Source organism: Rhipicephalus microplus, chromosome 7 (assembly GCF_043290135.1).
Source record: "Rhipicephalus microplus isolate Deutch F79 chromosome 7, USDA_Rmic, whole genome shotgun sequence".
NCBI classification, from domain to species: domain Eukaryota; kingdom Metazoa; phylum Arthropoda; class Arachnida; order Ixodida; family Ixodidae; genus Rhipicephalus; species Rhipicephalus microplus.
The window spans coordinates 144,179,250-144,207,198 of record NC_134706.1 but is presented as its reverse complement, the minus strand read 5'-3'; the positions used below and the strand labels follow the sequence as shown (position 1 = coordinate 144,207,198).

Here is a 27,949-nt window from a genome sequence, read left to right as displayed (position 1 = left end):
TAGATTTCTCGGATACGTGTGTAGTGTACGGGGCCTACGCCGATCGACTGAGGCAGCGCGCTGCCACATCTGATCGTAGAGGCCACGGTGCCAACACAAACAGACACTGAGCGGAGCCGAAACTATTATTTGAAATGATATAGATAACTCGTTCCTTTGTCTCAAAGCACTAAGCATTGTCATTCATTGCTTGTCGCAAAAAAAAACGAATGATATGCGGATCGTAAAAATACAAAATTATTTCTTCGTGAGGACGCATCTACTGCTACAAGTCTAGCTGTTTTTTACATTGCTGTACCGGGTGCACTAAGCAAATTATAAATCAAAAATGTTTGTCGTCAAAATTTTTTACAAACTTACCGCGATTTCCTTAAGATGTTTTCTTTTTTTTTACCGTGATATGGACCATCTTGTCGATCTTGCCACATTCGCTGATTTTATTGATTTGTGGGGTTTAACGTCCCAAAACCACCATATGATTATGAGAGACGCCGTAGTGGAGGACTCCGGAAATTTCGACCACCTGGGGTTCTTTAACGTGCGCGCAAATCTGAGCACACGGGCCTACGACATTTCCGCCTTCATCGGAAATGCATCCGTCGCAGCCGGGATACGATTTCCACATTCGCTTCACGTTACCTTCGTCATACTAGAAATTTTTATTCTGTCTGAAACACCACTAAACGTAAAGTATATTTTGTGCACCGCACTACTGAGTATTAACTGAGCATGCGTGCGCCCTGAGAGCATGGCCACGCCGACGAAAACGGTTACCGTGTAACTACAGTCTATGAAGCGGGCTTCATGTGCTCTCCAGATCGCCAACTCGAATTCATGTTTTTGTTTGCATGGGAGTCATGTCCTTAAGCTTCGACAGCAAAATATTAGTGTCAGTTAAGCACCTTTTTGAAAAACTTACACAAATAATCAATCATGTAAGCTCAGCGAGTCACGCTCGAGAAATCTCGATTGTCATAAATTTTGTGTTTGTTAGTTGTTCTAAATTTTATAAATATGGCCCCACTTGACGTAGTAGTCGCTACGGGACACGTTATCCAACCGCACACCACAACTTTACCTACTGGAATATGGGCAAACTAAAGCTCCTGCTGAGGAGTTATGAAAAGACAAAGCTAGTGAGCCCACACACACGTAGAGAGTTGTCCGCTACTTACGTTGCACCCATCATTAGGTTGCCTCGATAGCAGGACAGGATCGTTGGCATCGAGGTGCCCACATCGCAGCGCCGTCTTCGTTTTCATAAAAATAAATTCATCCGCCAGTATGGTGAATACGCCTGATAAGCTTTTGGCATGCGCAGAAGTACTGAGAGTGCGCGATGATGTCAATCATACTTGCAAAGCTTGGAGATAAGACAAGAAAAAGCGGCTTAGCGTGCGATTCACAGGCTGCTGCACATGATATTGCTTTTCGCACTTGGTAGGATCAGCTGGGATGCAGAAGCATTGTTTGCCGTGTATGACAGCTTTCAATAAGTTGCTTCATGAATTCCCGTAAGTTCATTGCTCCTTGGCTCTAGAGTTAGAGCTGGTGACTTTCCGAGTTGCTGCGAGTGAGAAATGCACCTTAACTCGTACAAGCGTCTGATACAGGACGGAGTGTGCAAAAGCCTTAAAAGTGTTTGTAGACCACTATGAGTGCTGAGTGTCCAACCACAGGACAGAGAGGGCAAAAGCCTTAAAAGGGCTCGTAGCCAACTACGCGTCATGTATTTCTCGCCCTCACTGCTCTTCCTATATGTGCCGTCAGCGCCTTGGCTCTTATTGTTCTTTGTAAAACATATGAGGAATGTCAAGGCTGTTCGGGCTATATGGGTTTAGCTTTTCTGTCTACATGCTGTTGTCTGCGTTAGCGTAAGGAAGAGCCCACAAAAACGAATTGTAATCATTCAAACGTATCACCCCTAAAATAGCGGAATCCGTGTCCTACCGCAATGGCAGAGTTTTCATTGATTGATTGATTGATTGATTGATTATGTGGAGTATAACGTCTTAAAACCATCATGTGAGTATGAGAGACGTCGTAGTGGACTTCTCTGAGAATTCCATCCATCTGAGGTTCTTGAACGTGCACTCAGTTTGAGTACGTGGGCCTACAGCAATCTCGGATTTTTTGTCGTAAAAGATACACGTGTGGTAACACTACGCTGCTGGGAAAAAACATTACTTGGATAAAATTTCCGGAACCCTTCAGTACGGCGTCCCTCAAGACGGGAGAGAGGGTTTGGGTAGCGAAACTTAAACTCCTACTATTGATCCCACACGATGATCATGCGAGAGAACACAGGACGGATGGGCGACTGCATGACAATGCAGTAGAGAAGACAATATAAATGTGATACCCATCGCACTTAGATCGATCTGCTGCTTATTTTATAATTACGTGCTGGTGAAAAAGCACTAGTGCCACAAAATTTTAAGGAGAGACTATAATTGCCCTACCAATATAACGCGTTCGTATTTGTTTTTAAATACTAAGCATTTGTTTGCGTACTTTAAGTACATTGATGGTCTATCTATCTATCTATCTATCTATCTATCTATCTATCTATCTATCTATCTATCTATCTATCTATCTATCTATCTATCTATCTATCTATCTATCTATCTATCTATCTATCTATCTATCTATCTATCTATCTATCTATCTATCTATCTATCTATCTATCACAGGAGGGTATCACGGGAGGGTGCACGGGAGGGTAAGATGATTTTACGAAAATGACTTGATGGTCATGTCATCTGTAAAATCAAAGTTCGGTCATGTACGTCATCTAACCCTTTCCGCCAAGTTGCGATTGCTGCGGTTAACCTACATGGTTGCTGCGGTGGCTACATGGTTAGAATGTACCCTCCCAATGCGGGTTAATTCATTTATTGATTGGTCGCCTACCATATGACTATGAGAGACGCAGTAGTGAATATGCTTCAAAAATTTCCAATACCTGGAGTTCATGAACGCACACCAAAATTGGAGCACATGGGCGCAAAGCATTTTCACCTCCACCCAAAATGCAGCCACCGCAACGAAATTAAACCCCGCGACCTGCTGGTCAGCAGCGAGTACCTTAGCCACTAGACCACGGCAGTGGGGCAGTGGCTTAGGTTAGACGACCAGTGCTGACCGGGAACCTACTGGGTTTTCCCGATGGGTACAGAAGTACACCGACCTGACACTCGGTTGTTTCTGTGTGCTCATTTCGAAGTGTAGCCCCATAGGCTTCTGCGAAGGTGTCTGGTAATATTTTAATCAACCACAGCCTTGCTGAATTGATTGCTTTGTGGGGTTTAACGTCCCGAAACCACCATATGATTATGAGAGACGCCGTAATGGAGGGCTCCGGAAATTTCGACCACCCGGGGTTCGTTAACGTGCGCCCAAATCTGAGAACACGGGCCTACAACATTTCCGCTTCCATCGGAAATGCAGCCGCCGCAGCCGGGAATCGAACCCGCGACCGTAAGGTACTCGGCTGCGGGTCAGCAGCCGAGTACCTTAACCACTAGACCACCGCGGCGGGACAGCCTTGCTGTATTATTGGAGCGTCCGCCGCTGATGTGGGAGGCAGAGCATTGCGGCTGCCCGGTACCTAGCGGTTAAAATAGGTGCGGGCACACTTCCTGTCTGGTGCTCGGCAGAAAGAAGTTACAGTCGCTTGGTAGGGCACCCACCCCGTGGAAAACTGGCTGCATGGGACCGCCAGACCAAAAGTTAAGAACATCTTCTTTTGAACCACAGTGTTGGCTACTTAAATAGAGCGTCCGCTTCCAAAGCGGGATGTGCCGGGTTCAATTCTCAGGGCTGACCAAGAACCAACCGATTTTTCCTAATGAATAGAGGTGTACGCCGACCTGGTGCTTGTTTTTGTTTTTTTTGGGGGGGGGGGGCACTCATCTGTAAATGTAGCCCTTAAGGTTCGGCGAAGGCCCCTGAGCGTACCCTAATCCACCACAGCCTTGATGAAATTGTTGAGCATCTGCCACTGCTATGTGAGATACAGAATTGCTGCCCCTAGGCACTTACTGGATAAACAGGTACAAGTGCACGTGTACCCTGGTGCTCGGCCAAACGAAGTTAATAGTCGGCAACGCACTAACCTTGTTAAAAGTGGGCGGCATAGTACCGCGAGACCTGAAATTAAGATCACCGTCTTTCGTTTCCCTTTTTTTATGGCACATACCCATGGGCGTATATGTGCGATAGCTGATCGGCAGATTATTAGATACGAAGCAGCTCCTTAACTAGCCTGTGTAACATTGTCCCTGCGTCCACACCGCGTTCCCCTAGGCTGCGGGTGGTGGGCCGGTGTCAAGTAGGTCACGCCTTCCTCGCAGTGCCCGCGCGTTGATGTCACGATCTCACGCTCTTCCTAGCCTGTCGCCGCTCGCCATGTGTCCTCTCTCTCACTTCACCTTCTCCAAGGCTTGCAGCGTTTGAGTGCCCATCAAGTGGAAGCACTCTTTTGGCTCATTTATCTGCCATAAAACTTACACGAAAGCAAAAATAAAGGTTAAAAATAAAGGTTAAATAAAGGCTAAACAAAGGTTTCGGCTTCGCCGAAATAAAGGTTAACACAGTGTATCGCGCATGTGCTCCCACATTGCTGTATGTGCTTGGCCACCTGCATCTGCGTGTCAGTGTTACCGTTGATTTTGTCATGCTGGGTAGGTTTTTTGAGTGAAACACATGTGCATTGTTCATTTATTGCTTTAGACTGTTATATCGTTATTTTTCTTTCCTTTTCATCTTTGCGATATGAAGCGTTGTTTGCTCTGTACGCCCTCTCTTGTATAGGCCTGAAAAGGCCCACAGTATTGAATAAATAAATAATAATAAATAAAACCACCTGCAGTTTCTATGGGTTTCAAAGAAACCTTTACTCGAGTAAAGGCTACAGTGAGTTTCGCTTCAAAGCGTTCTTCCAGCACGCGCGTCAACGTTTGTTTCAGCCAGGTCGATGGCGTGCGCACCACTGCTGCTTCGCATTCCATTATGGTTCCCTTTGGGAAGTTGGACCATACTTTTTATGCAGCCAGGAACGACGATAATATACAAGGGTAACATTAACTCCGGAGCGTTTAGAAAAGGCTGGCATCGGCAGTGTTAGCAATGCAAGGAACAATGCAAGGAACAAATGCCAGGGTCCCAGCAGGAATAGAACCCTAGCATTCTTCCGCGTGAAGTCATGAAACACTTAGCCAGAGAGCGACGCGAGGCCTCGGAACTATTTTAGATCCGTAGCTCCTTATGACCGAGCTCAATCCAGTGCTCAATCGAGCGCGACCACCTTTACAGCGCACGCATCCCCTCACTACTCTCCTGCACTCCCCCTCTATCGCCTCGCAGCGCCCACGCAGGAAGCGTCTACTAGCCTATGCTCGCTCCCCTTCTCTCTCCTCTAGGTATCCCTCGCAGCGGTGTGTACACACCCACTGCGCATGCGCACCCTCTTTCTCTGTCTCCTACACTCCCCGTTTTCTCGCCTCGCAAACTCCGATAGGGCAGCGTCTGCTGATAATATTTCTTGGGGTTTTACGTTAAATTTTTCTTAGATGAATATGGGAGATGCCGAAACAGAGGGCTCCAAAAAATGGAACTGCTTCTTTAACGTGCGCCTAAATCTAAGCCCTTTTGTCTCTATCTAAAACGTGGCCGCCGCGGCCTGGATTCGATCCCGCGAATTCTGGGTCAGCAGCCAAGTGCCTTAGCTACTGGACCACCGCGACAGGTGAAATACGTCTGCTAGCGAGTTTTCTTATTAAAAAAGCGACTGTTTGCTCTGCAAAACCGTTTACGAGCCACTCCGGATATACAGGCACTGCATCTTGACCTCTATGGGCTGTGCGTTGTGGGCTGCGCTTTGTTCAACAATAAATGTTTGCAGCATTCGCTCAAATAAAGCGGGCTGCGAATCTGTATCCAAGTGGCGTCATCTGTCTCTCATTGCCCAGTGGCAGTGATTCACAAGATCCAGTAGAAAGCTTCGGTGCATCTCTGGGCGCTTTGTGCCCACTCAGGTTTCTCTGCTACGCAACATAGCGATGAGCGCTAGCCTCAACGACGCCGCCATTGTAAGCGTTAGCGTCCACTGCTTTGTATATACACATGACTCCATTTAGCGGGTAATTATATATTTTCTTCAAACATTCTAATGTTCGTGAAGCGAAAATTGTGCCGTCAGTACTAGCAATTCAATTTTATCAAAATTACATAAGTATACCTATGACACAGCTATCACATCGAGTTAAAGTCAGTTGTATTTAAGCGCCATTGACCTAATTTGATTCAGGAATCAGTGCCCAGGCCTACCTTCCTCGTTAACACTAGCGCTTCATATCGGCCTACCGTTTCTGGTGTTCCTAATACCCGTCACAGTTGGCATAAATTCGAAACTGCTAACCACTGGCTACACAAAACATACGCGGCTACTTACGCGTGCCTGTGCGTGCACTTATGCATATTGTCGCGTGTGAAAAAAGAAGTACTTTAGGTAAGGAATACCGCGTAGTCGGAGAGACGTTGGTCAGTGATGCGACAAAACTAAAAAGCCTCGGTGACAGTATGCGCTGGGCAAAAACGGCTTCCTCATTTCTTTCTGGTGGTTGCGGGCTCGTGCTCGCCACAGTTTATGGCCAGGTGGTATTAATGCCCGCCTAAAAAAAAACGCATCACCCCGATGCTCCCACAATTGGTAGTGCGAAAACTGAAGTAAACCAAACGTGCACACTGTGGGCTCATTGAAGAAAAAACAACAAAAAATAACTAGGCCAAGGCACAGTCGCACTAACGCATGATGTACGGCTTGAGCTGTAGGTCATCAACCATCTCTGGGTAGTGCTTTCGACGCTGGGGCGACATTGTTCCGTCTGGGACCACCTCATAGTTCACGTCCCTCACGCGACGCACTACTTTGTAAGGTCAAAATTGGTGACTCAGGGGATTTTTGGACAACCTTTCGCGGCGAACAGGAGTCTCTACCCAATTCAACCTGTCGATGGTGAAGATTGTAGCGGCGTTCATCTGCAGTTCGTTGTTGCATGATATGCAGGCCTGCCACTTGTCGACCTTCTTTGGCATACGGAGCAAGCTGCTCAGCGTCAGGTGTGAGAAACCCGTTGTAATCTTGTGGCAACACAGCGTCTAGAATGTCCTGGACCCCACGCCCGTAGACGAGACGGAACGGTGTGAATCCTCTCGCTTCTTGGATGGCAGTGTTGTACGCAAATGTTAGGTATGGGAGGACCTGATCTCGCGTCTTCGGCTGAACGCCCACATACATGGATAAAATATCGGCGATACTCTTGTTAAGTCGCTTCGTCAGGTCATTAGTCTGTGGATGATACACCATCGTCTTGCGAGGACTCGCGAATGTTAGTTTGACTACATCGTCAATGAACTTAGCCGTGAAAGCTGTTCCGCAATCAGTGATCATGCGAAACGGGGTGCCACGGCAGAGAATGATCCGGTCGACAAAAAACTGGACAACATCAGAACCTGTACCTTGTTGCAGGGCTCTTGTCTTGGCATATGTCATTAGATAATCTGTCGCTACAACTATCTACTTGTTACCGGCAGATGACAGAGGAAATAGCCCCAACAAATTCATTCCTATTTGATCAAACGGTGCCCTTGGAGGTGTGACGGGTTGCATTAGGCCTGCAGGCTTGAGTGGCAGATATTTGTGGCGTTGACATTTACGGCAGCTTTTCACATATCGCTTGACGTACGTAGCAAGTTTCGGCCAGACGTCCGCCTTTTCAACTCAGCGAGAGTTCGTGAAGAACCTAGATGACTGGACGTGGGCTCGTAAAGTCAGGCCAGAAGAATGCCGTCTCGCATGTCAGAAGGGACCATTAGCAAATAGGCTTTTCCATTGCCGTTCGACTTTGTTTGATACAAGACACCATTCCGTAGACAGAACGAAGAGACATTGCGAGAAAGGGGTCGAGGTACGGGTGTGTTGCGTCCTTATAGTTGGTCAAAAATTGCACAAATCTCGACGTCATCGTCTTGTCATGCGATCAAGTCTATTGCTGTGAGAACTCCGAGGGAGCTGCTGTAATCGTCATTGTTGGGATCACAAACTCCAGTAGGTGTATGGAACGAGAAACCAGCATCTTCTTGCTTGCGGCCTAATTTATAGACAATGGTAAGGTCAAACTCCTGCAAATAAAGGGTCCATCATGCCAGGCGCCCAGACTGGCCTCGTAAGTTGGCTAACCAGCACAATTAGTGATGATTAGTCGCTACTATGAAGTGACAACCGTACAGGTAAGGCCTGAATTTCATAGGGGTCCACACTACTGCTATAGGCACTCCTTCTCCGAGATGAAATAGTTCATCTCGGCGCGAGACAGGGTAAGGCTGGCATAAGCTATCACGTACTTGGGGCCTTCTTAACGTTAGAAAAGCACGGCGCCAAGGCTCATTTTTTTCGCGTCGTTATTAACTACACTGGTAGCATCCTCGTTGAAGTGAGCAAGAACTGATGGTGCCTGCATACGCTCACGTAAATCAATGAAAGTCGCGTTCTGTTCCTCATTCCAAACAAATGGTACGTCAGCACGTGTGAGACGAGTCAGAGGTTTGGTGATTCAAGAAAAATTGGCAATGATGCGACGATACTAGGCGCACAGGCCGAGGAAGTGACGTACTGCTTTCTTGTCACGGGGAATGGGAAAGGAGCCTACGGCGGTTGTCTTGTCGGGGTCAGGTCGAACACCGTCTGCGCTCACAACAAGGCCCAGAAATTTAAGTTCTTTAGAGCCGAAGTGGCATTTTTCTGGCTTCAGCAGAGCGGAGTGCTTCCAGAACAGCCCGCAGACACTTCAAATGTTTTTCGAAGGTGACAGAAAACACGACGTAATGATCAAGATAAACTAGACAGGCGTTCTACTTCAGACTGGTGCGAACAGTGTTCATCATTTTTTGGAACGTCGCTGGCGCAGAACACAGGCCGAAGGAGAGCACCTTGAATTCATACAGACCATCAAGCGAAAAAAAGCAGTTTTTTTCAGTCTCTTTCATCAACCTCAGTCCGCCAGTATCCACTTTTCAAGTATATGAATGAAAAATATCTTGTACACCATACTCTGTTGATTGAATAATTGATGCGTGGCAGAGGATACACGTGTCTTTTAGTCACGCCGTTCAGATTTCTGTAATTCACGCAGCAACGCAACGTTCAGTCCTTTTTCTTTACAAGAACGATTAGCGATGACCACAGACTATTGGACGGCTATTTCACATTATCCCGAAGCATTTCCTCGACTTGAGCATTGATTGCATCACGTTCTTTGGCCGAAAATCCCTAGGGATGTTGTTTTATGGGCGGGTCATTAGTGTGCGTAATAATCCGGTGTTTCATAAGGGGCGTTCGACACACCTTCGAGGACGAAGCGAAGCACTCTTGGAATGCAAGCAACAGCTCGAGCAGCGCAGCGCGTTCTTGCTGCGTGAGACTCGAATTGATGTCCACATTTACAAGAGCCATAGAAACGCCTGTAGATGTGGATTGTAGCTCGCTGTCCACTGGTGTGGCGGAAAAACATTCAGCAACGTCTTCGATGGGTTAGGTGAAAGCGATAGCGGTGTGACGAAAAAGGTTTTGCTGCTCATTGTACACTAACATTTGTCAAAAGCAGCGTGGCACACCTGTAGTGGAGCGTAATGAGGCTGCGGGCCGCACAGACACCTATTCTGAACAAAAGTGTCAAGTTGCCTTCGGTGACTGCCTCACCATCACGTAGCTCGTCACACACGACATCAACAAGGACGCTTAAACGCGGGGGCAACGTGATTATGTCGGCCGAAACACGAAACGTGCCGAGATGGCTGTCATTAGGTTTTTCTCCTGCTTTGTCTGTCGAAAACGTCACGGCATGCGGTTGCAGGTCAAATATAGCAAAGTTTTCACGTAAAAAGTCGATGCCTAGGATGAAGTCTCGTGAGCATGCGGGAAGTATGAGGCAGCTGCAGAGAAATGTGCGTCCGCGAATGCCGACTTTAGTCGTGCATATACCGAGAGGGGTGACGACGTGCCCGCCGGCTGTACGGACTTACAGATTTGTGCTCCGTACCACGGCTAACCGGCTTTCTTGAGATGCGTCGCCAGTGTTCCGCTCATGATGGAGTAGGCAGTCTCTGTGTCTAATAAAGCACTAGCATCGTGGTGGCCGTCGACCACTACAGGCATGTCTAGGAAAAGTCGGCTTTCTTATTCGGGAGCTGTGATCGTCGAATCGCTGCTGGTACATACTCGCGTGGAGGGGGGCCCTTGCTCATGTCGTTTTATCAGTGGCCCCATATACGAAGGTCACTGTTAGTTTTCCCACCTAGGGCAGAGCGACCGCGCTGGCGCCGCCCCTGATTATTTCGGGACAATTGACGAACACCTTCTAGGATTTGGTCCACCGGCGAAGCAACATAGACATGGTGGTCATACACAGCCAATCTCTGCTGCAGCATGTTTTCCGTCTTCGTAGCTTCAGTAAAAAAATCCGCCCCAGTATTTGGAGGACTTCATACGAGACCAGCGAAGAGCTGCTCCTTAACTTCTCGCATTAGGTGCCACAACTTCTTGTCTTCTGCCATACCTGGGTGAGTTCGACGGAAAAGGCCGGTCATGTCATCCACGCACGTCATCACGCTTTCGTCCGGCATTTGAATGCGGGATTGAATGGCCCGCTCCGCTCGTTCACGGCGATGGAGTCGGCGTAACTTGCCAGCAGCTGGCGGCAAAACACCGTCCACGACGAGAAGGGTTCACGGTTCCCGTACTAAGTACGAGCTCCATTCTCAAGGCTGAAGTACACATTCCGGAGCTTGTTGGTGTCGGTTCCCTCGTTGAAAGCAGCAACGCGTTCAGAGTGAGCCAACCAGTCAACGACATCCTCCAAAATGGAGCCGCGGAACACCTTCGGCACGCGTGGCTTCTGCAGCGTGTAATTAAATAAAGGAGTATTTCCCGTACCGCTCTAGGGTGGTGCAGTTGACGATATCCCCGGCAAAGGTTCAACACATGACAACAATCCTCAAATTCTATGGCTGGACCGGTGGAGAGGTGTTGTGACTGCAGGAAGAGGGCTACCAGGATGCGTTTGGGTCATTGGCTGGGAATAGCACGGCTCCTCCACCAGTTGTCGCGTATGAAAAAGAGGGACTTCGGGTAAGGAATACCACAGCGTAGTCGCAGAGACGCAGGTCAGTGACGCGACACAACCAAAAAGCCTCGGTGAGAGCACGCGCTGTTCCGAAAATGACTTCCTTGTATGTTTCTGCTGGATGCGGGCTCGTGCTCGGCACAGTTCTAGCCAGGTGGTAATATCCTCTGGGCCACTTCATAACGTATCGCACAAGAAAGAACACCGTCCCCATTAATCTGCATGGTTTGCATAACATCGATTCCCATGATACGTGGGATCTGCCAAGCTTTTCTAGCATATTGAGAGGTTGCTCAGGGGCCCTTTAAATCGGAGACAGTGAAAGCAATAAACGGAGTATATTGTGACAAGAGATCTTTCTAATTTGGTTATGCAACTCACTCATTTGCATCAACGAGCTGGGTAGATTGGCAAAGAAGTCCCGTGGTAGATCGCACCTGAGAATTCACATCGAAACCAATTTCAGAAAAAGCTGTTGGTAGTATGTGATAGAATTATAAGGGAGACGACTTTTTGTGTTTAGGTATTGCTTTTTTGCAGTTCTGTGCTGACGCAGTCACCATCGTTCGCAAATTGACCCTTTTCCCACGCAGTTGAACGAGCTTAACCTAAGCCATACATAATAAAACGAGATTGTGTTTCTTTAAGATCAACCTTCAAGCAGCCCTGGCCAAGTAACACTGTAACACGCACTGAAATTACATACATTTTGGCGTACCTTAAAGATCGAAAGGTGGGTTATATTTACTGTGCCCTCCACTATGCCGTGCTTCATACTATCAAGCTGCCCCAGCAATTATTAAAATATTAGGTCGCAACCCTTTAAATTGATGCCCAGCAGTCTGTTGCATTCACGTCATTTAACGTAAGAGGGTGCACCTGTAGCTGAACTACAAACTCGTCAAGAGACACGAATTTGGCGGCGGCCAATGCTTCAGAAAAGCCCTAGATTCTAACACTATCGGTGTGATCGATTGGCTGATTTGGAGTGGCTGACGAACTCGGCGCCAGACCACTCCACTCTAGCAGAGGACAGCAGGAAGGAATCTACGAATCTACAAGTGCTTTCGCTGGAATCAATGGCATGCTCAGAACCGAACGTGATGCTCCCATTTACCTTCTTGCTGAAGTGGGCCCGATGCGCCCTGCGACGCTACGCTGGCGAAACGTGAGCTCAGACGCGAGGAGTAACAGACGCCATCGGCGTCCATTGATGCAAGCAGTCATCGGCGGCACTTGCGACTTCTGGTATATAAAGCTGCTCCGTGGAGTGAATCTTGCGGCGGAGCTGCTTCAGATCTGCCAATGGTATAGGGAGCACTGTCAATCTGCTAATGAAATAGAGTTGCTCCGTATGAAGCCGAAAATATAGTTCTGCAAGTGCTCCGAATCTTCCAATGAATGACACCATGTGTCTCTGTGTTGAAATGACTAATGGTTCATATTCAGTGGCTAGGTTAGTAATTAAAGCTGAGCAGGGATAATATGACGCATGATTTTACTTTCTGGCTGCTTTTAGACGTAGGCAGAAATGCAGTAGGCCCGTGTGCTCAGATTTGCGTACACGTTAAAGAATCCGAGGTGGTCGGAAATTCCCGAGCCCTCCACTACTACGTCTATCATAATCATATGTTGGATTCGGGTCCTTAAATCTCACATATTAATTACTGATTTCAATTTCTCGTGACGTAAATTGCGAGCAGTATAGAAAGGGTGACACCGTTGCACAACCATGATCACATTATCCAGACAACATTTCATTCATACGTTCGGTTGCTAAACACACTACTCTCACTGCTTGCTGCTACATACATGCTCGTAATTGGAGTCTCCTCAACTTCACCTACAGCTGTAGAAACATGAAAGTGCTTTTCAACTATTGTTACACTGATAACCTTTCTCTCCCGGTTCGTTTTAGACGTTTTACACGATACTCAAAATAAAATAAACAGGAAGCCACTTCGCGTGTTTTACAACTGGCAAGGTATGCTCTTTATAGGGCTTGAATGAAAGTGCCCCAAAAATATAACCTTGTGTTTTTCCGTGCGAAAACGACAGTAAGCTGCACGCATCAGAATCAGCTAAAGCTTGGCGTATGGGATGAAGTAAAGTTATAAAAAAAGAAAATGGGCAAGCTCCTTCGCACGTGCCACACACAATGCTTAGTCCAGTATTTTATTTACACCACGTGTCTTCATGTTTACGACAATGCTAATTTGTACGTAAAAAAGGTTTCAACATATTATTCACAACAAGGCACGAGCTAAATTTGTGCCACAACGGATGTAGTGTTTCATGTTTTATTCTTTATTGCCAGCGCATAGTGTCTACACACGTGGTGCTCCCTTTCCCTATATATATGTCATTGCTCCACGTCGGGTAGCCTCATAAGATCTTGGTAGCCTCACACAGCTCAGAATCTGAGTCCTACAAAAAGCCTGTATAACTCAAACCATGGCACCGGTACTATTTGTCTTGGCACTCTTAGTGCCAGCGGCTCTCGCTTCTCTGCCGACCGGTGAGAAATTTGATTGTTGCGTCGTGCTTCTTTGGTGGTGGGTATTTATGCACTCTCTTGCATAATCATAAGACTACAATTCATTCGTTGGCGAAACACGCAGTCAAGACTTATGCAAGCCTACAGTCACTTTTTCATCACTTTATAAAAAAAGAATTATTTATTGCGAGAGGCTAAGGATATGTGTTTCAAGAAGCAAATGCAGGTATTCACTGGGTAATTCAGCTCCCATAAGTCATCAAAATAAGCTTTGGTGATGTCAATTTTCGAAGAATGTATATTAGAGAAGGCAATTTCTTCGTCGGAAAAAAGTATCATGTAATCGATTCAAAGAATTATAATGACGCATACAGCATCCTGGTTCTGGTTCTATGAGAAAATGATGCGTGAGGATATTCAAAAACGATTTTGAAATTGCAGATTTTTGTATTCGTAGCCATCTCAATTTTTCCGCACCAAATCAAGAGTAGTGTTGGTACTTTGTAGATTCAAGTCTTTTGTTCGCAGTTGGAAAGACAATGACCAAAATTTTATTTTAAAAACGTAAAAAAAACATCTATATTTGGCTGTACAAGACACTTTGTGACAAGAAAACGAGAAAAAGAGAGCACGGTAGACAACTTAGCAACATTGTCGGAAAGCATGAAGTCGCAATGCGAGGTAGCATAGTTATGAAGTCAAATGAGTTTAAATTTATTACCAACGGATACAGAATACATTATTACAGGACAATTCAGTCCGTTAGCCTGTATATGGGCTCATTGTATACCAGTGTGCATGAAACGTATTGACTGCAAACAAAACTTCGAAGTCGGATCTATTGTCGAGGCTCTCTGGTTGGCCAGATTATAGAGAGTTTTTGAACACGTAGAATGAAAGTAGTGCCTTTTAACGATGCCTACAGCAGCTTCCTGATGAGAAACGGTGATGAAAATATATCGTGGTTATAGCTTTCATCACAGATACTTTTAAACATCTACATAGCTGTCCCAAGAATATTACTCAACCTTGGAGATGTATCGAATTGCCCTGGGATATATACATTTCGCGTGCTTAATTCCATTAACTCAGTTGTAAATTCGCGCCCCTTTGCCGTCATGCCTTTCACGTTTCGTCTATTCTGTGTACGCCTAAATGTTTCCAATAAAGTCATCTAAAAAATTTCTTTTCTTTCCATACTACCATAATAATTTCTCTGTTTTTTTATTTCACATTTGCTAATATTGATTGAAACTATATCTGTAACTTGTGCAAACACATGTGCACTAATATACAATCGGTGCAGGGAGGAAATATAACCCCGCATTCGGTCGATGCATAGTTATGCGCTGTTGTTCTCAGAGACAAGAGCACAATTCGTGAATGTGAAACAATCGCGCAATGGTGCATATGCGTGAATGTCGTACGCAAAAAAAGCGGAAATAGAATCAACTGTGTCATAATAGCTATAACTGAGCTTTGAACCGTCAATTATATATGTTCAATTTTACATGACATTTTCCTTAACCTTCACTTTCGGGGTTTTAGGCAACTGCATCAATGTCACACTACCAAGCATTCTGAATCTTGGGCAGGTATGTTGAACTTTGTATCGTACGAACTGAGCCGTCATTTGACAGATCGCCAAGAAACATACTGCACAGGGGCAGTTCGAAAGTTTTTTTGTCAAGAGCACTACCCACGTCGTCTAATCTAGAAGCTCCCGACAGTCAGGAATGGTTTTCAATCTAAAATGCCTTTCGCAGCACTATTCGTACAGTGACACGTTTGAAAACTAAAAAAAATGGCTTCACCCATACATCATTGTTAAGTTTCCTTACTGAATAATTTCCATCGCGACATCAAGCTGTCTCTTTTTGTTCTCTTTCTCTTCGTTTTCCATGTTTTCTTCACCATTCGCTTCTTTCTCTTTTTCTATTTTTCTGTTTATATTTATGACTCCTATCTTTTCCTTTTCCTTCTATTTCTTCTCTTTCTCTATTTATATTGTTCTATTTATTTATTTCTGTTCCTACATCTTCCTCTGTATCATTACCTATTGTTTAAACTTGTTTTCCTATTTCGTTTTATCGCTTTGTGGTTGTTCCTGGTTTTCTCTCTGTTTTTTATTTGTCTGTTTAGTTACCTTTCCGTCGCTATCATTCACGTGTTACACATGCCTCGCTCCGTCCATAATTTTCTTTATTCTTGTTTGTCTCTTTCCTTGTATTACCTTTTTTTTCTCCCTCCATTTTCTCGGTCTTCCTATTTCACTCTCTCTTACACGTGTTTTGCGTGCTCCGGTTCTCCAATCATCGTTTTCGTTAAAGACCTCGCATGCTGCACGGGCTTTCCACAATTTCCTTGGCGCACGTACCGAGGCGGTTTCTAGTAGTTACCGAAATTTCGAAGGTCAGCCTATATCTTCTCTGTTGAAAAAAAAATACTCAATATGAGATCCCCTATATTTTTGTCTATGTTTGTCGTGATCTAACTTGTAATTGCTAATGTGTCATTGTTTTACGCAACTGCACATTCTAAAACAATTACACTCCATTGTATTACTATAACATATTACTATGGCATGTTGCTTGAGTATATAAGACTGAAATTTTGTGTCTTTGCTTCGCATTTTTATATTGTTTTTCCAATGAGCTAATTGTAAAGTTATCCGCGAAATAGAAAGAAGGAAGTCGTTCAGCTCGCTAAAAGATTTGGGTAGCTTACACCTGTAAACTGGAATGCGCTTGTGCCAAAACAATTTCTATGCGGGATTTTTTAAAATTTTTTTCACGCTGAATGTTCTTTTGTAAGCTTTCATATGTTAAACAGGCGTGTTCCCATGGACTCAATGCTTACATAAAATCAAGCAATCTTTTCCAGAACTGGGGCAGTATAAATCATGCTCCCTTTTAAATGTCTGTCATTCTACCTCGGCCGAAAAGGAAGAAGAGATGTCATTTCGTTCACCACGTTAGGCCGTGTCATGATAAAGAACATAAAAAAACTAAAGAACCTAAAGAACCTTCAAAAAAGCAGCGATTTACACGCAAAAGTTTTTGGTAAATGTGAGCTCTTGTAGCATCGTGAGATAACCTTCATACATAATAAATTTAGGTGTGAATTAGGCGAGATGTCCTTATCTTGTGTCTGTGCATTATGCCTAGCGCTGTCAATTATTCTACGCTGAACATCCACTAATTTGCTAAACAAGTGATTCTGCTTCATAATAAACTTTGCAACATTCATGTATAGGGCAAATAAGGCAGGGTGATTCCAATACTTGAAAGCTTGAGAACACTGAAACACGGTTGAAGTCACAGGGGCGAGTCGTAAATTTTAGGGTGAGAGGTCGATGCTATGCTTAAGAACGGGCAATGTCTAGGCTTCCTCATACAACTCGGACTGCTAGAATTATGCGTACAAAATTAAAAGCCAGCCGTGACGCTAAGACCACTGACGGTCGCGTAAAACGAGAACTGAAAAGCGCAATCAGTAAAAATTATACGCGATGAATTGATGATAAATAATATTCGAATAAACTAGTGGCTTGGTTTTTTTGATATTTTCTCTCTGCTCTTTCTTTCCCGACTATCATGTAGGTGAATGGCAGTAAAAATATGTAAATTTGAATAACTATCTTTTTGTCTTTTACTCGTGCACCTATAAGCACAAGAACCACTCTGTGCTCGTGTGCCCTGCGTCTGCGTTAATTTAATTGTTGTATGTTATTACAGTGCTTTGGGACATCCCTTAATTTTTGCTCCACATCTGCGGTAAGTATGACAATGAAGTTTCTGAAAATACTTCAGTCGCTTTTTCTGCGCAGCACTTATGTGCTTACATATGCACCGTTTGAATAAATTTAACACAATTTTAAGAGTGCTCCACAATTTTCTCAACATTACCGGTGGTCAATATATTAACAGCTATGGAACGAGCTTACAGAGCATGCCTATCAATGTCAATATTAGTTATCATGTTTCTTAGCAAAATAAATTAAACATAACCTAACTGCGCATTTGCTGAAATCATAAACTTCTCCTAGTTAACTACTTCTCAGTACAGAATATTCTATTTATTCCTCAGAAGCAATAGTCGTGCATAACAGCTACTTTCCTTCTTCACCCACCAATTTGTCTATACCCTATTCTCAGATGTATGCACATATGGCGTCAGCTTGAACTCAACTAAACGAACATTTCTTTGTGCCAGAGCATGCACCTTATCCAAATATTCTAATCTTTTTTGTGACAAATTATAATCCCGAAAAGCGGAAAATCATTGTCAGCATGGTCGCATTTAGGTGTTGGTGCGTGAAACATACTTAGACGTTGAAATTGCGGAGATGGCGGTCAGTGCACCACTTGTCCAATATACGAATTCCCCTAAATATTTAGAAACTTATGAAAGCATGCTAACTTTTTTTCAAAAACAGTCTTGCCATATCGGTTTCATCAAAATCTGTATTAACAGTGCTTATGTTGTTTCCCTTCATATGACACCACAGAGTGGACTTGTGACGGCTCTCACTAAGCTGCTATCGGTAAGCAAATAAGTAACTATATGGATCAAATAGTTTTTTTTTCATTCTGATAAAAGTTATACGGACACTCTCAGCTGATACTAAACGTCGCCTTTATGTCCCATAAGTTGATATGTAGGTATGTAAAAATACACAAAGAAAAATAAATCAGCAACAAAAAGTTGCAGCATACCGAGAATCGGAACCTGCGAATCCTCGCTCCACTGCCCGCTGTGCTAGCCAACAATGTCACGTACTTGCTTGTACCAGTGATATAGCGACGATTGATTCCTATGCACTATTTACCGGGGTGTGAAAATCTCGAAACAGCTTTGGCGTATTTTTCTCAGCAACGCTTTTACATTTTCCTTCAAATATAAAACTACTCCAGAGACGCGTGCTATAGCGTCCCCTTCTCCCTTAGTATCAGTCATGCTGTAGAAGAGTAAAACAAAAACAAAAAAAACATGGGGCACACTTGGCAATACACACCACTACGTGGCAGGAAATTCAGAACAGTCATTCTACGTATACTGCAATTTAAATGAAAATAAACGTGCGCTTCTGCATGTGGATATTTGCAGCAGAATCCTCCAGTGAATGTTATTAGTATGAAAGTTATTAGTTCACGCTTTTCACAGTATACATATGCAATCTTTTTGAGCGCCCTCTTTTATGCTGCCATGGCATGCGACAGCACATCGCTGCAGCACATTCATGTATTGATCTGGTTGCCGTTGTTCGTGTGATATTCTGACTCCTTGCTAATGCATTCATGGCTTTGCCCTGGGGCGAAGTGGAGACTTTTTTTCCTTTTTGCACACCATTCCCCAAAGTAAAGTTGTTAGTGGATTTACTTAAAAGACTTTGCGCAAGGTAGAGCTGGAGCTAATGTTTATAGGTACTATCAATAATGGAAGAATCACTCTGACCATCTTATGGAAGAACGGTGGCACGAACGCACACGTTACATTGTGTGCATATTAATAATTTTTCAATGTGCCAAATAAGCTCTCCCACAATGGCTACTTGCTGCAAAGTTTATGTGAATAACAAGATCAGGTCAGCGCAATCACCTCGCTTACCTAACAATCTTGTCCTTTATTTATTCTCGCATTCAATAAATACAAAACATAATGGGCTCTTTTACAACGAAGCATACACACACATGATGAAATTTTATGAGACACTCGCCCATTGTGCTAAGATTACGTACTTGTTGTGAGGACCCCGTGAAATATGTTTAGCGCACTAAATTGGACAACTGGCAGCTCAATCTGTCTGTTAGTTTTTGTAAGCGCCTTTTACTTTATATCATTCGTCGCCGCAGACCGCTTATCCTGGTTAGAAGGGTGTTGTAGCTTTCTGAGAGTCAAATATGAATACTTCGCGATAGCAGAAAATGATAAATATTGCTTTATTATACCGCATTGACGCAATTTGCTGTATGTTAAGTACTCCAAGATACTCATTAACGTATTGCCACATGTGGCGGCTGAATGTGGGAGAAAGGTGAATGGATTTATTTATACTCTAAGGCACTCCCCATTGGGAAGTTCCGGTTTGTTGCTGCGGCCCCCTCAGCTGCAGTTGCCTGGCATATTTGTTTGCAGATATGTTTGGACTGGCATTTTCCATGACTACACGTTGCATGAAGTTTATCCTATTTGTAAACAACGACAGCATATTTTATAGATACTTTGGCGGAAGCACGGGCCCAGAAAGCGTCAGCAAAAGCCCTTTCCGAAAAGCAAGTTCACACCGGAACTGACGGCAACACCTCCCGAAGCAGCTATCTGCTGCCGCAAAATATAAAAAGGGCTAAATCATGTAGCTAAAGGAACTGGCGGAGCATTGCTTAAAGTCTCGTTCACACCAGTGACTCACACTGCTCACGTCACGTACTGCCACTGGGGAACAATGTTCACACGTGCACACGGCAAACACTCATCGCCACACAGATTCACCTTTTCTTTCATAATGGCTGGCGTTGCCATTGACCCTTTATATAAGCTGACGTCCTGTTTCTGCGAATGTTGTCAGCACAGTCTTGCGATCGCTGAAACATTGAGCGCCGAGCATCTAATCGAAAGCAGTTGCATTGCGGCCATATTTGACCATTTCTTACATAACTTGGTCATGTGACCGTCGCTCCATAGTAGCAGGTGTGAGCGAGCTTGAAGCGCATCAATGTCTGGAGCAACTGCCCACCCACACAGCGTCACCCAATGGGAGCGTTCTCTCATCCCCCGTATTGTTTGGCTTTATAGTTTGTGAATACAGTCTTCCAGCAGCATTTATAGTGATATTCTAACGCCAAAAGCAAACACTTTCCTGTTATCATCTCAAGTATGTTGTGCTGCTTTTTTTCGCGTTATGGTGCAATCTATATTGTGTTAATAGTCATAACTGGAACGGTACGTTACCGTCACAGTTAGGTCGGCATAGGCACTGGAGTAGGCCTGTTGAATGCGTCACCAAGTTTGCCGTGCTATGTTTGTATGCATCAGTCTCCAACTGACCCCAATGAAACTGTATCATCGGGTACGAATGATTGTGATAGACTAGAAGTTATGAACCTACATTTGTTGTCCGATTTCGTTTCTTCGACGCAGTGTCTCTTCACGCCTTTGTTTTCAACCAGTGGCTTAGGAGCCGTCACTGCCTTTATTGACGTCATCACCATTGTCCTCAGGACAATTGGACTAGGTGAGTCTGTCAATATTTCGCTTGTTTCGCAAGAAGGAAGCTCCATTTTCAAACGGGAATGCCGAAGTCACATTACTTACCATAATGTTTTTTTTGTTAATGTTGCGCCACACACTCATGAGATAAAAGTAGGAAGCACAAAACTTTTGAAGTATTATAAGTCCTCACACAACTTTGTAAGTTGTATTTTTTGCAATATTCCGCAAAGTTTCAGACGTTGATATATTCAAAATTGTCAAGTGAATGTCCATTAAAGTGATTGTCTTTCTTTGCGTCTGTACGTCCGCCTGTCCATCCATTCGTCTGTCTGTCTGTCTGTCTGTCTGTCTGTCTGTCTGTCTGCCTGCCTGCCTGCCTGCGTGCCTGTCTGTCTGTCTGTCTGTCTGTCTGTCTGTCTGTTGGAGGGTTGGTTGGTCCGTTTGTCCGTCCGTGCAATAGTCCAGTGAAGTTCGAAAAAGCCTAGCGAGTCTTCAGGAGACACTCTTCTTTTGCCACCTTTTTTGAGTCTTGTGAAAGTGCCTTATTATTTTAGTTGCTCATTGAGAATCCCAGATGCTGAAAATTTCCGGAGCCGTCTAATACGGCATCTAATAATTATGTCGTGGCTTATCGTGGCTTTGAAATGTTAAATGCCAAATATTTTCGTTATAATTGCCCAAGCAAATGAAATGAAAATGAATGAAAGCGAGATGTAATCAACTATTGCAGTGCGTGTACAGACGCGCATTCATGCACACACGAATGAGCGTACATACGCAATTTTCATGCGGTTATGCCATTTTATGATAGGGAAGAATCCACATTGCAAGAAGCCCTTTTAATATGTTAGGTTTTGACTTTTCGTTACTGATGCGAATATCGTATTTTAGCAAAAGTACCTTTGATGAACCGTGTTGTAATGAGAAAAATAAAAGAGCATCCTTCTATAAGGTGAAGTCTGTTTTACGGAAAGCAGAATAGATATTACAATTACACAAAAGTTTTCGATTACCACGAACCGACATTATCGTCAATGATCTCGTAATTTGTGTTTAAAATTTGTTGCAGCAAAGGGGTTGGCTGTTCATTTTTGCACTCTTTTACGGTTTGCTATTCTGATTTCAATTACTACTGCTATAGTTTTTAAGTGGCGCGTATTGATGCGCTAAAATAAAGACTCTGCTCACGCTGTAAACAAGAATTATCACGGAAAACTCAGTGTCTGTGCGGTGTTTGTTGGCTATTACATTCAAAGTGCATTTTATGACTTTTTTCTCATTTCCGTCAAACGTCAGTGGTCAATATTCAAACCTACATAAAATACAATCCTGCTACTTTGAACAATGCAGAAAATACAGACCCAGGGCCAACTTCTCAAGCTGCTTTGAAGGTGTATTTCATTTGGAACTTTCTCGAATGTCACCAGACATGGACGCCATAATCATTCAAGAAAAATGACATGGGAGACTTCCCAAAATGAATGGGACAGGATGTTTCTTTGAAGCCTTCCGGCATACGCTTGTAAAATAGCAACGCTGAAACGAAGAACTTGGGGAGATTCATCTCAGGATAGAAGCGGTGAATAAAAGCATTTCGAAAAGCGAAAGCCTTAGTTGGCTGATGAAATACGAAAATGACCATCAGCGTCTAGACTATGAAATGTTGCGACAAATTATTGTAACGTACGAATGTCTTCGTATGGCACTATTGTAATGCGACAGACCACAAAACTTTTTGGCGTCATCATGGTGTCATACTTACGACTCTACAGCAGGCTCATCGCAGGACATGGTCCATTGGTCATAGCTGAGCCGATCGCGAAGGCACATGAGGCCCCGAAAGCTCGCTCTACAACAAATTTAGAGGCAACCAAGAAACGCGCTGACCTGAAAAAGTATTCGGAGGTGGGCGATCAATACAATCAAGTGAGAAGGCAAAGGAGTGTATGGCTTTATCACTCGAGTCACTTTGGATGGGTTCAAAAGGTTCCTTGTCAGTTTCTCAAAAAGCACTTCTTGTGGTATTGATACTGTCTTATGCTGAAGAGACCTGTTGCTGTTCTAAGCGGTCGGGATTTACTTTGCAGGTTCTTTACTCACTAGTATGCAAAGTGCCCTGACGCCACTCTGCGCCTTGGGTGGCTCAACGGCCTTTCCCGGCTGCACCACGTTGCTGACCGGGAACCAGACATGCTCCGCTCCAATCTCCATCTCACTGTCGGACACATTTAATGTATCCAGGGTATGTATTGCTTTTTGTTGCATTACCATCATAACTTATTTTGTTGTTGTTGTTGAGTTCACATTGCTGACTGTTTGCCACTGCTATCGTGCTTAATGGTGGCTGTGGGCCTTGCCAAGCTGCCTCTTTTCGGAGAGCAGCTTTTACCTGCAGCTGTCCTTCAGATGAAAATAAAACATTATTATTATTATTATTATTATTAATATTATTATTATTAGTATTATGAAAGCACTGGTGGTCGTTTTTTGGGCTGTGATGAATTGAAGAGACACCTATGTAAATTTATCTTGTAGCTTCGTTGGGTTAACGCTTGCTTGATTTGATTTTTCTCTTGCTTGTATAAACTTCCTGATCCATGCAAGCATTTGAACTAATTTCCCTGGCTTTGGTTTTGAGATTAGGGGAGGAAGACGAAGTGATTCGTTTACGGAACACATCTTGCTCGTCTTTGTGCTTTTCTGGATTTTTCGCCGCAGTTGTGGGGTCTATCGCCTCTTATATCGTGGTGATGGATGTTAAACCTCACGGGGCACCGTCCGAGTCCTGTTTGACCGCTGGGACTGCTTCGAGGAAGCGAGGAAACGCGTTTAGTGAGAGTGAGGACACTGAGCTATACTCCGCATCAAGCGACGAGTCCTCGGACGACGGCTTCCAACCCGTCTTGTACCGCAAGGCTAAACGACGGATCGTCAATGCATCTTCGGCATCAAGCACGACTACCGTGAAAACTGCCCCTCAGCGATGGCCTCACTCTATCCTGTTTGTGCCACTGAAGGCTACCGACAGTCTACGCGGGCTGAACAGGCAAGCGCTCTCTGTGTATCTCGAGAATATTACGCCAAATTAGATCAAAGAAATACGTCTAAACGCAAGAAAGAACATCTTGGCAATCGATGTGCTGAATCCACGTGCGCTAAACGCGCTTCAGAAAGTAACGCAACTGGGTAAAATCAATGTCAAGTTTATAATACCAGCTGATAGCACCACTTCAACAGGAGTCATTTATGACATCGCCACTGAAATTCCAGACTCGGACCTTTCAGTGCTAATAAAACCGGCAAATGAAGATAACGTCATTGTGGATGTCAGCCGTCTTGGTAACACACATTGTGTGAGAATTACGTTCAAAGGGGACAGTCTCCCCTCCCATGTAAAGGTTGCCACTTTCGTCACCAGGTCCGACCATTTATTCCAAAACTTATGCGATGTCATAAGTGCCAGAAGATCGGCCATGTGCAGGGAGCGTGCAGGAACTCCGATGTGTGCCCCCGATGCTCAGAACCACATACCGAGGACAAATGTAGCGTAACCATACTAATGTGCCCTAATTGTCAAGGTGCCCACAGTGCATCTTCCAAAGACTGTCCACGCATAAAGAAGGAGTTTACTATTCTTAGACAAATGGTGCGAGACAGCTCTACCCACAAAGAGGCCGCGGAAAAAGTCCGGCGAAGACGACGACGTCACCGTCGAAGATCTTCGCGAAGAACGCACTCAACTACAAGAAGCAAGCCAACGCATCTGGGAACGGCGCCCACTGCAGGGTACACCGCGGCGAACGCAGACGATGGAAGACAGAAAACAAGTAGATCTTTCTCTACTGAAGATTGGCCGCCACTTACGCGCACGCAACTTGTGGAAGAACCACATCAGAAGCCGCATTCATCAGAGCAAGCTGCGACAACAGAGGAGCAGCAGAACTTGGATAAGCAAGTGATTGCTCTTCTTCGACCCATAAGTAATGCCATTCGCACGGTGTTAACTAACATGCGCACAACATCAGCCAAAAGTGCACTTCAAGTACTGGACGCTCTGAGTCCAGTACTGGTGGCTCTTGAGTAGATAATGGCCCACCAGCCACTGTCTTTCAGGGAAGAGGTAAAAAAAGCAACAATTTTTCAGTGGAATGCACGGGGACTGAAATCACGCATTACAGATTTCCGTCGGTTCGTTTCCACCAATATGTTTCGCATCATCGTCATCTGCGAGCCAAATTTATCGAGCGCTATTAGACTCTCCGGATACTAATCCTTTATGTCGGCTTGGTATAGTGGAAACAGCAAGGTCCTGCTGCTTATTCGACGTGACCTGACCTACATTATTCGGCCTGTACCACCTGACCACGATAACCAATATATATGCTTAACAGTGAAGAAAAGGGGTCTTACTGTCACTGTTGTCGGTGCATACCTGTCGCCATCAAGTAGATTTGACTACAGAAGACTAGGACACATCCTATCATCCACTCCTGGCCCATGGGTGATCATCTTAGACTTCAACGCCCACCATACGCTATGGGGGAGCCCGAAGATCAGCGCAAAGGGTAGAAGTCTGATAACGTTTGCTTCAGACAACGAGCTGTGCTTGTTAAATGATGGCAGCCCAACATTTTTACGTGGCCCTGGTTACAGCAGTTGCATTGACTTGGCTTTTGCTTCTCGAGGTCTCGTCAGATGTGCCGGATGGTTTGCGGACATAGAAACACATGGGAGCGACCACATTCCCACATATGTCAAGATCAGAGGATTATCAACTTGCAAGGTACGCGAAACTATCCAAAGAGTGGACTGGACCAAGTTTGAATCTCTCATGGAAGAACGCTGTCAAGAGAACACCTCATTTGACTTAGAAGAGGTGATCAAGTCCACAGTGCAAGACACAGTGTGCACCCTCACATGCTCTTCCAGAGTAACCGAATTCGATGTGAAATTAGAACGACTTCGGGCTCTCCGACAGCGTGCGGAACGAAGGTACCGACGCAAGAATCGCTAGACGTCTTCAGAAGAAGATACAACGCCGCATAGACAAGCTAGAGTCACAAAGTTGGGCAGCCTTCTGCGCTTCGTTAGATCCTCGCAAGCCTTTATCACACTTGTGGAGGACAATAAGAGGGCTCCGGACATCTCCCATTCAGCAGTCTCCATTCAAGGCTCTAGCCCTCTATCAACAGAGATCCGAGGTCGACGTGGCAGAAGAGTTCTGTGCCAACTTATCTGGTCAACTCGCAGATCCCAACATCTCCACGCTCTCACGTGGTGGCACGACATCACACGATCACCACTAGGACCAATTTTTTTCTATTCATGAGCTTAAAGCAGCACTGGCTTTGTGTAGACCGACATCAGGACCCGGGCCTGATGGAATATCATACAGAGCACTGTGTCACCTTGGTGAGTGTGCGAGGAGTGCCCTCCTCGAGATATACAATGACTCGTGGCGAGAGGGCACCCTCCCAGTTAACTGGAAGACCAGCCGTTTGGTTCCATTACTGAAGCCTGGCAAGTCACCATTGGTGCTCACATCATACCGCCCGATTGCACTGGCTAGTTGCTTGGGCAAAGTGATGGAGAGGATGGTACTTGAACGGCTAGAATGGTTCCTGGAACATCACAACATCTACCCGGACGCTATGACGGGATTTCGCCGTGGCCGGTCATCAATCGATAGCGTCATAGACCTGGTCAGCTACGTGCAACACGAAAAAGGCCGTAAGCTTCTCTGCGCTTCTTTATTTCTTGATGTTAAAGGGGCGTACGATAACGTCACACATGAAGCTGTCCTCACCGCTATCAAGGAGGTAGGAGTGGGTGGTGGGATGTTTCAGTGGCTACGCAGCTATCTCTCTGAGCGATCCTTTTTCGTGAGAACCGAGGATGGTGACACTTCGCTACATTACAGCCACCATGGTGTTCCCCAGGGTGGCATACTTAGCCCTGTACTATTCAACCTGACGCTAATAGCTCTCAATGAGCATCTGCCAAGTACTGTCAGATTGTCAATGTACGTGGACGACATCTGCGTTTGGACGTCTACAGTAACACGTCTACAGCTGCGAGCGCGAATTCAGAGAGCTGCCACTCAAGTTGCTATTTACCTCCGTCAACGAGGTCTGGAAATTTCCTCTGAGAAATGTGCACTAGTGGCATTTACGCGCAAACCAATGCATAACTACAGCGTTCTAATAAACAGTGAAAGAATACGTTACCTCCGATCATACAAGTTCCTAGGTGTTATAATTGACAGAGACCTCTCATGGAGCTCACATGTATCATACATGAAAAGGCGATTGACAGGCATCTGTTATTTGTTCAAGTTCTTCGCTGGAAAGAACTGGGGAATGTCCACAACTGCTATGTTGCGACTATACAGGTTTCTTTTCCTTGGATTACTTCGGTACAGCCTACCTGTGTTAACCAACGCAAGTAAAACAAGCCTACGAATGCTTCAAAGTGTCCAGGCTCAAGCACTCCGGATATGTTTAGGCTTGCCCCAAAGTGCGTCAACAGCGGCAACTATCGCCATCACAAGGGACAACCTCATCAAGACCCACATTAATGTGGAAGTGCTGAGGACACATATACGACACCTTGCTCGAACCCCTCGACATCACCTAGCCTCTCTACCAGTGGTCCGACCATGCACATCTTACTGCAAAACAGTGACCGCACATGGTGAGTCGATCCCAACTTCGTTCTCTCCCGCCGCTAGACCTGTGACTCCGCCATGGTGCCTCGCTCAACCAATGATTATAATTAACATACCTGGCGTCGAGAACAAGTCCAATTTGTCGTCACCGGCTCTTAAACAGCTCACACTACTTCTCTTGTATGAGAAATATCAAGACTCCACACATATCTGCACTGACGGATCGGTTCAGCCGGACAGCTCTACAGGAGCAGTAGTGATACCAAGGTTGGCCACGACAATTAAATTCAAGATTTCTCACGCAACAACATCAACGGCAGCAGAATTGGCAGCACTTCGTGCCGCGTTGCAATTTGTAGTTGATCAACCTACACGCAAGTGGACTATTTT

General features: G+C 44.9%; 1 protein-coding gene across 1 annotated transcript in view; it reads left to right on the top strand.

The window, feature by feature from the left end:
* The window catches only part of LOC142767897 (uncharacterized), a 59,920-nt gene that overhangs the window by 19,354 nt on the left and 12,617 nt on the right, over positions 1 to 27,949 (top strand). Inside the window, exons 2-3 of the mRNA XM_075870141.1 lie at positions 20,821 to 20,914; positions 22,980 to 23,134. Coding sequence (XP_075726256.1) covers positions 20,821 to 20,914; positions 22,980 to 23,134 — 249 coding nt within the window. The remainder of the gene's footprint in view (positions 1 to 20,820; positions 20,915 to 22,979; positions 23,135 to 27,949) is intronic.